This window comes from Chinchilla lanigera, unplaced genomic scaffold, assembly GCF_000276665.1.
Source record: "Chinchilla lanigera isolate Chin_1 unplaced genomic scaffold, ChiLan1.0 scaffold00037, whole genome shotgun sequence".
In the NCBI taxonomy this organism is placed as follows: domain Eukaryota; kingdom Metazoa; phylum Chordata; class Mammalia; order Rodentia; family Chinchillidae; genus Chinchilla; species Chinchilla lanigera.
The window spans coordinates 4201731-4215334 of record NW_004955438.1 but is presented as its reverse complement, the minus strand read 5'-3'; the positions used below and the strand labels follow the sequence as shown (position 1 = coordinate 4215334).

The 13604-nt window shown below is 35.3% G+C and overlaps 1 protein-coding gene across 1 annotated transcript in view; it reads left to right on the top strand.

The window, feature by feature from the left end:
* The window catches only part of Cep128 (centrosomal protein 128kDa), a 407188-nt gene that overhangs the window by 386425 nt on the left and 7159 nt on the right, over positions 1-13604 (top strand). The window contains exons 23-24 of the mRNA XM_005390234.2: positions 500-613; positions 11919-12027. Of these exons, the coding sequence (XP_005390291.1) occupies positions 500-613; positions 11919-12027 (223 nt within the window). The remainder of the gene's footprint in view (positions 1-499; positions 614-11918; positions 12028-13604) is intronic.

The window sequence follows — 13604 nt, the reverse complement described above, 5'->3', positions numbered from 1 at the left end:
GAATTCTTGTGTGCTTATGAAGGCAAATGAGATATCCTTCCATTTAAAAATGAGTGAGTATGACATTAAGTTTGAAAACAGAATGTTAAGACTAAGTGACATGAAAGGGCTTTAGTTTTAAAAGTAGCAAGGAGAATATGTGATGCCAAGTATTATTTCAGAAGACAATATACAACATCCAAAATTGTATGTCATTAATGACCATGTTCGGTTGGTTAACTGTCACTCAAAACTTTTTCCTTTCAACTAATGGATACCAGTCATTTCAGAATGGCATCAGGGCTAGTTGTAAAGAAAATCTAACTAACCAGTATGGGACCCATTTTATGTTACTCTCCACAGTGACTATTTTCTTTTTTTCTTGTGGCTTGTTGCCTGTATATATCTCTAAATGACTATAATCATTTGTTGTCTACATGTCTGTATTTTCTTACACTAACTTGAAGCACTGATTTCTCTTTCACTTACTGTTTTAAACTCTTTTTGTTGTTTTCTCCAGGATTCCCGGTGTTCATCTGAAAGAGTTGATGGGAGTTATTCTAAATACAGAGTTCACAGAGATTCCCTTAAGCAGTGTCAAGATGACAGCAAGTACAGAATCAAAAGCTTGAAGGTAATGTTCTTTATATACGTTTTTAGTTTTGGAGGTTTATCCATATTTAAGCCAACAAACTCTTAAGCAGCCCTCACGGTGTTTGTGTAAGGACCTTGTGAAAGAAAAAGATTTTCCTTGAAGATTGTGCTTATCATTTTTGGTGTGGGATCTAAGCCTTAAGTCTACACCACTGTTACTCTGTGTTGTCTTTGAAAATTGATGCTGCTCGAGATGTCTTGAGCCAGGAAACTTCTGGTCACTTTGATGGTAAAAGTCTTCATGTGGATGACTTCCCTGCTGTTTAAATCCAGCTGCTCTTAGCACTGAAGTCCCCTAAAGGTCAAGTAACACACAGTACTTCGTAAACTATAGTCTTAGCGTTTTCAGTCATTCTTCTCCAGGGTGTGTGAATGCCATGTTATAGTTTAGCTTATGATTTGTATACATGGAATCAATGTACAAAGGCTGGGAGAATTTCACCATATTGACCAAACATATACCATTCCCTAGGCCTTTCCGGTGTCCATCTCTGATTGATGATAAACCCATTTGACTTTAGTTTATAGCCTAGAGCAGTTCCTCAACCTTGGTAGCATCACATTTCACATTTCACACCACTAGTTTGCTGTAGAGCTGTCTAATCATTGTGGGCATGTTTAGCAGTATCACTAGAGTCTACTCACTACCTTCAGTAGTGACATCCCAAGTGGTGACATCTAAAAACATCTCCGGATATCACCGGTTATCTCCTGAAGGACAAAATTGGCCTCTGTCGAAAACATTGACCTAGGTAAACTCCATATATATTCAAATATGCACTCAAAGACAGTCCCCCCACTAAAAAAAAACCAAAAAAACATAAAGTCTTTCTGGCTTTCTTTATATTCTTACAAATTTTAATATATATGAATATTCATTACACTGTATGTATCCAGTAATTATAGCCAAATAGAATTATTTCCACAATGCTTCCTCCCTCCCGGAATGTAATCGGATAGAATGCTTAGTGGATATAAAGACATAACATGTTTATAATTAGCACCAGACATCCTCCTTAGCATGCTTATAATGAGCACTACACATCCTCCATCCCAAACAGAAATGAACAGTTATGTGACATTATTGACAGCTTTCTTAAGAAAATGACTTTTTATGACTTTGTTTCTTTCTACCTTTGTTTTTATAGATGTGTTACTGACTGTAAGAGCTAAACTTGTTGTCTCACATGGCAATTTTAAGTTCCCTAAACCATCCTCCAGCATTACCATTAGATCCCATATGCTCAAGCAAAGATTTATAATTTAGCAAAAAAAAAAAAAGTTTAGGTAACAAGAGCTAATGATAATCCCTAAATATTGATCATGTATTAGAACAAACTATATCAAATCAGCCTTTGTGGGTGTTAAGTGCCTTATGTGTAGTATCATATTTAATCCTCACAGCAACCCTGCCATGTTGGATTCACTATTTTTCTTCATTCACTAGTGCAGAAAGTAAGGTTATAGACTTAGTATGCTTTGTACTTGACTTACATACTATCATAGTATAAATTTAGACCTCTTATCCGTTAGGCTTTGTAGAAGTCACAAATGCGAGATTATATTTCAATATGCAAAAGTTAATTTTCTCCAGAAGTACACAAACACAACACATATTTCTTAGTTCAACAGAGAGCTAGATGCAAGTGAAACATTGAAGACATTATTTTCCAATACAGCTATATTAGTATTAGGTGAGTCGGTGCTGTCTAGCGGGACCCAAATTGCTGTAAATAACTGCAATTTCCATAACAGAAAATGGCAAAGCTATGAATGTTTAACATTTTCAGCAAGTAAACTCATTGCCATTCTGTTTAAAATTACATTTGCAGCTGAAGACAAAAGTCAGGCCTGGCTTGTAAGAGAGGCCAACACTTGGCAGAGTGAGAAGCAAGTTTGAAAGCTTAGCAAATAGACAGTGCAAGTGTAGGAAGGGTCACAAGCTGCTTTATGATGGCATTGTTCCACAGCAATATTACTAAAGCATTTTTACAACTTCTCCATTTCATCGATGACTACGCAGACTTGCTCATAGAATCAGGAGTTTTGGGTTAGATTATTGTAGCAAGACTATGTAGTCATCGATGAAATGGAGAAGTTGTAAAAATGCTTTAGTAATATTGCTGTGGAACAATGCCATCATAAAACATGCTTGTGACCCTTCCTACACATGTACTGTCTATAGTCATTGGAGAGGAAATGTGGAACCACAGTTTTTACTAGTTGTAGATACCAACAGTTATTTGGTGATATTGTTTTCATGAAAATAATTACTCAAAGGGACTGAGAGGTGAAACAGCTCCTAAAGAAGCTTGTGGTTAGGTGAGTTGTAAGAAAGTTAGTTTAGTCATTTCTTGCCCTATAGATAATTAGTATTACTGATCAATCATTGATATACTGGAAAAATGCTACAGAGAAGAGAAATTAGAACTGTGAAGAGAGAAGGTACCTGTTTAGTATAGCATCAGTTTCATAAGACGTTATTTCATCAGTTTATAGAACATTTCATCATTTTCTAGAACAGTTTTAAGAACAATACATTACGGACTTCAGTTCAGTGATTCTACTTAAAACTGTTTGTGTTGCCAGGAAATCAGTTACTATAGAATTCATTTTAATTAAGTAAACATATTTCAGCTATCATCATCCAAAGCACTATTGTACTTGTTGGGTATGGAGGTGGGGGACAGGTGTATAAAGATGCAAAGGCGTGATCTTCAAGGAGGGATAGTTACTATATCATCTTAATTCTAAAAGATAATTCTTGCACAGTTGTTCTACAGTAGAAGTCAGCAAACTGCCTGTAGCCTGAGCCTTGCCTGCGAACTACATTTGTGAATAAAATTGTATTAGACCACAGCCGTACTCATTCACACAGTCTGTGGCTGCCTTTGGATACTACTTTACTGTAAGACTGAGTAGTACAAAGGAAATTGTATGGCTCTTGGAGTCTAAAATTTTACTATCAGACCCTTTTTAGAAAAATTTGTGAACACTTGCTCTACAGAAAAGAATAATTAGAATAATAATCTTTTTTCTTTTACACATTATATAAAATTCTTTTCTTTACTTACCGGTTAAATAAATACTAATAGGGAAATTCTAATAGAGAAAGCCCTGTGCTGGGGATTCAAGAGAAGAGCATAACAAGAGAAAGCTTTACACCATCTGCAATTTACAGCCTTTACAAAAACATTTGAGAACAGGGTAGGTGGAAGAAGGGGCTCCCCTAAACCTCACTGGTACTTAGAGGAAAGAAAGATGTCTACGAGTCTTTCTGAGCAGAGACTTGTGATGGCAAGGCGGGGGAGATATCTTAGCCACATCTCACTTTGGAAGAGGATCTGTATTAGCATTTCAGTTGTAGAGCTCTGTCTGTATTGCTGTTGACAGACAAGTAACTGTTGAAATAGCAGAACCATGTTGGCAACCAACTTGTCATGTTGTTGGTGTTGTAAGAAAGCAGTGATGCATCCGGCCGGCACGCCCATGTCGCCAGGGGAGAGAGAGTTTAGCAGGAAGCAAACAAGTCAAGTTCTCATTCAGTCCAAGGCTAGAGCTGGTCTGCTGTTTATTCCCAGGCAATCACCAGGACAACAGTGATCACATTTCTAGAAACCTGTTGAGATTTTGAGTAGTGAGAACACACACAATTATAAGAGCATAATGTACTATAAAAATACAATAATATAATATTACACGAAGCTGACCAAGCTAATTGAACAAAGCCTGACCCGAGGTTTATAGTTAAAATTCAATGCCAAGCTGAACCTAACACATTTTCACTGACTCTCTGTAGACTAAAGAAACATTTCATGGCCTCTTTTCCATCCGGCCTAATTGAGTTTCTGAAGGACATACAGTCTTCCTTGCTGTCCCAGCTGTTTCAAATAGAACAGAATGTCCAAAAGTCAGCCAGTTACACAGCATTGCTAATCTGAATTCACGGAGGAGTACAAATGTTGTCCAAAAAAATCCCCTTTTTGTTACCTTTACACATACTAAATATATGGTTTTAATTAACTTTGGGATTTTTTAGTAAAATCACAAAAGACCTATTTATTCCCATTCTTCCTCCCCTGAAAGGAAAATCATAATTTTTCACTTTAGTTGAAGAGTTGATCTGCAACAGCTTTTTAAAGACGCAGCTGTTGTAAAGCGTGAGATGAGGGAGGCGAGGACATGTGGATAAGAGCTTTCCTCAGCCAAAGCCCTTTGTCATATTTGTCCGATGTAAACACGTGTGTGATGTAAATTCATATTTTGCTCCTGGAAGACATTTCTCTCACTGAATCTCTCTGCGATTTGTGTCTGCCTTGCTCACAGCAATTAATAGCTGTTAGCACTTCCTTTCTAGAGTTAGCTATTTCTGATTTAAGTCTTCTATAACGTAATTTCTAAAGCACATTATGCATAACTCCTGGTGCAACTCAAGATTGTAGGTGATGCATAAATGTGTTTATTTTAATGACTATCAAAGTAGATCACTAGAATATTATTTGTGTGATTTTATGGATATCTCTTAGGAATAATAGTAGCAACCATGGGGAAATTTGAAGATACTTTAACCCCACGACACTCCAATTATCTCATTTATAGCCACTCTTCTCCATGCTTTGGTAGGAAATTTTATGTAAACTGCTATGCAAATATACCTGTGTGCTTCCCGCAATATAAACTAATTCTTTAGGCTTCTCTTATATAGAGAGTGCAAGGTAAAATGTTAAGAACACAAAGAAGAAAATAGTAATATAAGTATATGAATAAATGTACCCTGAAGCTTAGAAATGCTACCTTACTGGATGGTACACCATTTGGGAGCACACAGTGTCTTTTCTGTGTCTGACTCCAGAAATACATGTTAAATACAGTGCATATTAAATTGATGTTAAAAACATTTTGAAAAATATTTTTCTAACTTCAACCTTTCTGGAATGCTAACAAAAATTTAATTGCTATTTTTCCAGTAATCCTTCAATAATACATCTAAAACTTTGTAGACAGTCAAATCATGCTTAAATATAAATACATTTTTTATTGTTTTGAAGTGGTCAAGGCTATCATGCTGCCAAAATGCTTAACTTAATGCTTGATTTCATGTTGTATTTTAATAGTTAGACAAGGCTGGGAGTGTTGGCACATGCCTGTAATCCCAGCATTTGGGAGGCTGAGGCAAGAGAGAAAAAGAAAAAGAAAAGAAAAGTTAGACAAAAGATCACCAATTAAATTGAGAATTTTTTTTTCTTTTTATGAAATGTGAAAATAATGCATCAAAAATGATTGCTCACGAATCTGTATAAGTACTTAGTTGAAAATATTAATTGCTAAGCCTACTAGAGCCCACTGTATCAAACCTAATTCCTTGCACAAGTCACTGAGTAATTTGCTCAACAAGATCATTGAAAAAGGAAAGACTCTGAGAAATCCACCAGTAGAGGCCATTTTTAATCATAAAAATGGAAAGTTCTTGTTACTAAAAACATAAAGAATGCCGGTTAAATTTATTAGTTTTTAACGGACATGTTCAAATATATTCACCCAAAGAATCATTCTTAAAATCTTTATTTTCAGGGAATAAGTAATGATTATAATGAGACCAGTATCATTAAAACACCTTGCATTTTTGCTTTTAAGTCAGTGGCACAATTCCTGAGAATCCTTTTAATGATAAATTTTTATCTATTGTGAGTAATTTGGTTTCTGAAAATAGATTAAAGTCATGTGGAGACAAGTCTGAAGTATATCAGAAAGGTTTTCACTACTGATTTTTTTAATTTTATTTTTGTTTATTTAATCTATCTATCTATCTATCTATCTATCTATTTATTTATTTATTTTGAGTTTTTGAGACAGAGTCTCTCTCTCTTTTTTTTTTTTTTTTTTGTTTTTCTCCGGTACCGGGAACCGAACTCAAGACCTTCCACTTGCCAGGCAGGCGCTTTTGCCGCTGAGCTAAATCCCCAGCCCCCAGAGTCTCTCTATGTATGCAGGTTGGCCTTGAACTTACTGTGATCCTCCCATCTCAGCTTCTGAGTACTGGGATTACAGGAAAGTGGCACCATACCTGGCTTTACTACTCATTTTCTAGGCGTATAAAATTTTATACAGTCAAGTAGGGATAACTTTATTGTACTATGAGATAAACTCCAAGAGCTTCAAATGGCTGATGTTGCAAAGTATTTTCATGAATCTGTTATTTTGGGGAACGAATAGTTTTGGTGTATATTGTTGCTGAATCAGTTTGGATTTTTTATGGTAATGATAGATACACCAACCTTTCAAGAGTTCTGTCCAGATTGATTAGAATGATAAAAATGTTGAATCAAAGTGATGCATTGTTAGTTGTGAGAGGATTTGGAGATAATCTGGTTTGGCACTTTACTTTTTTATATGGAAAAAACTATGAATATAGCAGTTTCCAGTGGCTCACCTTCCACCATATAATTTCTTTGGTCAAGAAAAGATCATGTATGATGTTCACTGAGTTCCTTAATGCTGGAGGCACTGGGATGGGTAAATGGAAAGATGGGTAGATGAAAGTGATTGAAGCCCTTCCCTCACAGAGGTGGAAACCTTAAATAGCAGGCATGTAGATTGAGATAGGAAAGGCAAGCTTTAAATAAGACATCTGCTGAGACTGGACCTTCAAGTAGGAATGAGTATGCTGAGGAAAATGTTACGGTTTCTTAACCACTAGTGGAACATTGAGAATTTAGAGTGGAGCAGGAAAGGAGAGATGGTACATTGATGAGGGACAGATTCAGGAAAACATTTCTACTAAAGATTCACAAATGCATATGTTCTTTTTTCCTTCGCTCTAGGGAAAATGTTGGGTAAATTAAAATTCAAAAATTAAATGTATCATTTATCTTATAAACTTTGAACATACAGTATTCCTGAGAGGAAAAATACTTTGTGGGATCATTAAATATTAATCACTAGATATCAGTTTAGCAAAGAAATTTAGTAAAGTTGGAACAGCTTTTAAGAAGCCAGTTACAATGTGGATTATGAAAGAGAGAGAGGTGGAAGAAACCCAGGGAAAATATTAAGAAATGCAGATCCCTTCATCCAATAGAATTTTTACAGAGAATTCTGGCTACCTAGCTTGTTGAGACTTAAGACTGTGTAAAAATAGATCTTTGTGCTAAAGATATTTGAATTGGTTAGGGAAAAAAAAAGCAAAAGCTGAGATTATCAAAATTGCAATGAATCAAAAAAATTGCAGAAAATCTCTCTTTTCAATACATAAACATTTTCTTTTAATGTTTATTTGAGTCAACAATAAGGAGTTAAACATTTTATGATCAACTTGCAAAATTTACATATATAGAAATTCTATAGATTAAATATAAATATAGAATTGGAGATATAAAAGTACTTTTTTCATATGTCATATGCTTCAAAGGGATTATGAGATGTTTTTCTTTCAATCTTAACTTTTCTGGTTCTTTTTTGAAGGTAATATGGAAGATTCTAATAGTTCTTTCAAGATGTAAAATGTTAGAACTCAGAAATTATCGTTAAATGTCCTCATTTTCCATGCATGAAAAAATATGAGTGGTTGAATGATGAATAAATCAAACATTATACAAGGAAGGAATAAGAGTCCTACATGTACACTCACCTATTATCAGAGCATCAAAATGTATGAAACAAAAACTGGAATGACTGTCAAGACAATAGACAAATCCATTATGATAGTTGGAAATTTCAGCACTCCTCTTTGAGTAAGGATGATAGTGGGCAGAACATCAGTGGAGACAGAAAGGATTTAAACCTTCAGCTCCCTAGACCTACTTGCCATTTATAGAGCAGCCCAACAACAGCTAATTATACATTATTTGTCAAGTATACATTGCCTTTACTCCAAGGTAGACTGTACTCTGATAAAACAAATTTCAGTACATTTAAGATGATATTAACTGTACTCATAAGCTTCATGTTTAGATGAAATGAATATAAACAATCTTAAAATGTGCCATCCACTAATTATACTTTTAGGAAGACACATTAAATAAATAAAACATGAAGAAGTTGTTGTATTAAGATGTGCATAAAAGGATTACTTATTATAGAAACAACTGAAATCAACCTTCAATTTATAAAAATAGATTAATACAATAAACTTATATACAGTAACAATGGTGGTGATGATTGTAGAGAAAATTCTCGTGTAGTAAGAACTGAGGATGTAACTCAATGACAGAACATATGTGTAGTAATTGCCATGTTCTGGGTTCAATCCCCCAGTGCAAGATGGAAGCGGGGAAAGGAGAAAAAAGGAAAGAAAATGGTCAACAAATGAGGATCTCAATATACAAAGATATTTATAAATAAGAAATGGAAAATGTACCTGGAATTAGGTTAATGAGGTCTTTTTAATTTGTTAGATCGTTTAACTTCTTAATGTTTCCTTGTATTTTCCAGATTTGCTAGGAATGTGATGTGCCAGGGCTATATTTTAACAATCATGTACTGGGAAACTGGTTTTATCCCAGAAAATATCAATTGCTCTTTTTTTCTGTAAACAAAAAGGATATAACCTACATTTTGATACCAGTTGATTTTGTTTTAATATGTAAATTCATTTTTTGGAAAGAATGAATAGTGTTTAAATATCTATTCTTCCTCTGGAAGACACATTTTGAGGCTATCTTTATATTATCTGTTTTAGCATGATGGGCAAATCTACATCTCTGTGTTTACTATTGTTCATAGTTCAAGGTCAGGGAGCAAAATATGTGTTTCCTTTCTCTTATTGGCTCTTAATCATCAAAACATCTTTTAGTAGGAAACCATGCACGTTTTTCTTTTCTGTGCTTCAAATCTGAACCATGATTCAATGGGGTTTCTAGCTAGTTGAGGCTTGTCTTACTTTTCTCTTGTTTCTGAGACAAAATAGCTGATACCCAGGGTTGAAGGAGGAAAGGTTTAATTTGACTCACAGTTTATAAAGGTTTAAATTAATAATCTGCTGGCTCCAAGGCAGGGTGGCATATGGCAGAGGGACAGCAGATCATGGTGGCGGGACACAGCTAAAACAAACAAGGGAGAGAGGAGAGAGGATAAGTCTTTTTGTGTCCCTTATATTGTTTGCAGCCTACCTGCCCTAGGGTGGGTGTACTACTTGCACTGTTAATCTCAGCACCCGTAATCCCATCATTGGAGCATAAATTAATCATGAACTCTAGATTGAACCACCGCAGAAAAGCCTGCCCCCCATGACTACATGAGGCTTTGGGATGACACCTAGACCCAAAGCATAACAAGACTCTAACCTCTTTTCCATGTATGAATTTTCCCACCCCATCCAGGTCTTTAATATTTCACATATGAGCCACAATTAATAGCTCTGTCACCTGAATGGTCTTCGCCATGTCAGTTCATTCTTAAATAATTGCTGGAATAAATTCAAAACACAGTGTATATCCTTTCCTTCACAAAAATCCTATGGTAAGTAGCTCCCAGATTATAATGAAATCCCCACAATAGGTTAGAACTAGAACATCACTTGCTTAAAAACCTCAGTGTCTTCATCTTAAATAGATGTAAACTCTCTTTTGGTACATAAAGGTTAAGATCTCAAGCTATGTGAGGATTATATACATGCTTTTTGCTCAGAGTAAGTTGGCCTTGTATATGTATAACCTTTTATTTCTGGCCATTCTTTGCAGTTACATACAATGTATGTGACAAAAATGAAGTTGCTACAGAGAATGAATTCATGAGATTGTCATATTCCATACTGCCGTACTATATGTGGGGGCCATGTTCTGAGAAACCTTTTGGTCCACCCAACCTGCTGTTATTTCGTGTGGAATCTTTGGCAACACTCTTGACCCTCCCTCTCTTCATACCCCATAGTTGTCAACTGTGATCCCCCCTCAGCGCTTGCACTGAAAAGTATAAATCAGAGTTTGTCGTTCTTCTCAAAACACTTGATTGCCTTCAGATTGTCTTTAGAAAAAATCAAATCTGACATCCTAAACATGACCTTTACCCACCTCACATAATCGCAGCTTCCGGGCTCGGTATACCTAAGCCCCGAGGCCTGCCCTCAGTTTCCGGATGCAGCAGACGTTCCTGCCTCAGCACTTACTGAGGCTGCAGCATCATCCTCTGTGTCCCCACTCTACCTCCCGTTTTCCCACCCACCCCCCGTAAGTTATCACCAGCTTGATTCATTGGTTTACACTCCGCATTCAAATATGACCTTCAGTATTATCTTCTGAGGAGGCTTCTTGGGCCTTCCATCTAAATTTGGTTCTTCCTATTATTTACTATTCATACAGCAGTTATGATAGCTTTTAATAATACCATGTTTGGTAGTATATTTGTTTAACACCGTTCTCCCATATAAGCCTGGAAAATTTCTTAACTATCCTGAGGTCTTGTTTATTCTTTGCTTAGCACATAGAAGGTACCCAATAAATTACTGTGGGATGAATGAACAAAAAAATATACTGAATAATTAGAAGACATTCATGAGAAAAGAGTTCCTGACGCTTCAATTTTATTGTTTCTTAATTTACCAGTTTTAATCTATGAATTGGTAATATTAAAATTGTAATCCTCATTTTCAGATGAGATTTAGGGAGAAAGAGGCATTCATATAATATGTAAGGAGAGAGATATTTTATATACCCTATTTTATGCAGTAAATATTTGTTGAATGGGTTAGAGGATTAATAGGATCATTATAGAAGGCTGTCTAGCTAAATGTGTTTAAAAACGTCAGGTTGTTTTTATTGACTCAGTGTTTCCATGTAAGAATGTGTCATAAGGAATCGACCTAAATATGGAAGGGGTTATATATTTAAAGATATTTCGCACATTGTTATTTATAGTAGTAAAATACTGTAAATAACCTAAATGCCAAGAAAAATAATGACTGGGTAAAGCATGGTGTATCTACTGGGTAGTATTATGAGTAACCCTTAAGATGAAGGTTAGGATTTCATAATTATTTCTAAGTTATTTATAATGTAAATGTAAGGAAGAAAGTTTTATGAACATGTTTATAAATTTTATTCAGAGGAGAAAAAGGACTGAAAAGAAATATGTCATGCTGCCATAGCAGTAAGTGATTTCTTTCCTTTTTTTAAACATATTTTCTCTCACATGCACACATTTTATTTTCCAAAGGATTGTAACTGTAGTAAGTTGGACAAATGTGATGTAGCTTGCATCTTAAGGTTCAGGTTCAACTTCAGTACATTTGAATGAATTTTGGTTTTTATGTTTTGAAATTATTGAACTAAGATGCACGTTGTCTCTTTTAGGATGACAAAACCTTCACTGAAGGTTCCCAAACTCGTGGGTTAGATCACTCGTCCTCCTGGCAGGATCACAGTCACTTCCTGTCTAGTCCACGATTTTCACACTTGAACTGTAAGTAATAAAGTCTTGTACCAGTTCTTAAATTGGGTGTAAGGAACTGCAGCTCATGGGAAAAAATTAAGGCTGGTACATGATAATATTTGTGTTATAAGTTTCAGAATATTTTCATTATGAATCGTAAAACTAATCCCCACCTAAGTGTATTTGTAATATTACCTGATTCTTGAAAGCAAAATGCATGAACTCCCTTTTTAGATATTATATTTCTCAGGAAAACTTAAATCACTCAAGGTAAAGATGTTAATTAAGCAAAGTTTTGTTTGGAGATTGCTAATAACTGTGGATGGGTGGGTAACGAAAATTATTTTATTTAACTTTTTAAAATTCAAGTCATCGATAAAAGAAAAAATGTGTTCATGCACCTGTTTAAAAAAACATGTAATCTTGTACAAAGAGTAAGGATACTGGTGCCTGCTGCATTCATTCTGTGAATACTTTGTGAGTGTTGTGAAAATGTCATCAACATTAATGAGGTATAAGCCATGGGCCCGGGATGCCCTTGGCCACCATATGTCCATTCTGTTCCCCTTCTGAACTATGCCTGATCCTCAAGATGCAGTGTGTATGTAATGTCTTTAAAGAAGGCAGGAATGATCCATCTCCCTATTTGCTACTATCTCTCTTTTATTTTGCTCTCTATTTTTACTCTAGGTTTCTCATATAAGAGAAACTATGTGATATTTAAGTTTGTGTGTCTGATATATTTCACTTAACATTATAATCTCAAAATGCATCCATTTTCCTACAAATGACTTAAGTTTATCTTTCTTTATGGCAAAGTAGTACTCCATGGTGTATAAAAACCACATTTTTTTTTATCACTTCACCTGTTGATGGACATGTGGGCCACTGCGAAAATTTAGCTGTTACGAATTGTGGAAGAGAATCAAGGGAAGGAGTGGGGGGATACAGGATGAAAAAGAGTTATTGGGGTGTGGCATGTACATTTACCAACCTCACACAAGAATATGAGCACTATGCACTACACACATGTAGTCATAGACTACAGTAAAGACAGCTGATCTTGCAACTTTAAAGGTGGCTTCTAATCAACCATTATGTGCTACAGTTTTCCGCTAAAGCCTTTCTCAACATAGTCATTTTATAGTTGTTATTTTAGTGACTTTTTGTTTACTGATTCTTTCTTCAGCTGAAGAATAAACTCAAGAAATACAAGAGAAATGCTTTTGCTGTTCACTGCTGTTCATTAACACTCTGCATAGTACCTGGCACATATGAGAGCCTACCTAGTATTCAGTTGTACTAGATGAATGAATATATGTGTTGGCTTGTTTAGTTTACTTTTTCCTCAATTTTTTGGAGTCAAATATTATTTAATGGCTTCTTATTCACATAAAGATAAGTTCTTCACTTTACTGAGGGCCTGAACAGTTGTGCATTAAATTTGATAATTCTCTCATGTAAAATAACTGAATTGCTAAAAAGTAATATATCAAAGTAAGTTACGAGGAAGTTCAAAAGTGGTAACTCAGGGCTGGGGATTTAGCTCAGTGGCAAAAGCGCCTGCCTGGCAAGCGCAAGGTCGTGAGTTCGGTTCCCGGTACCGG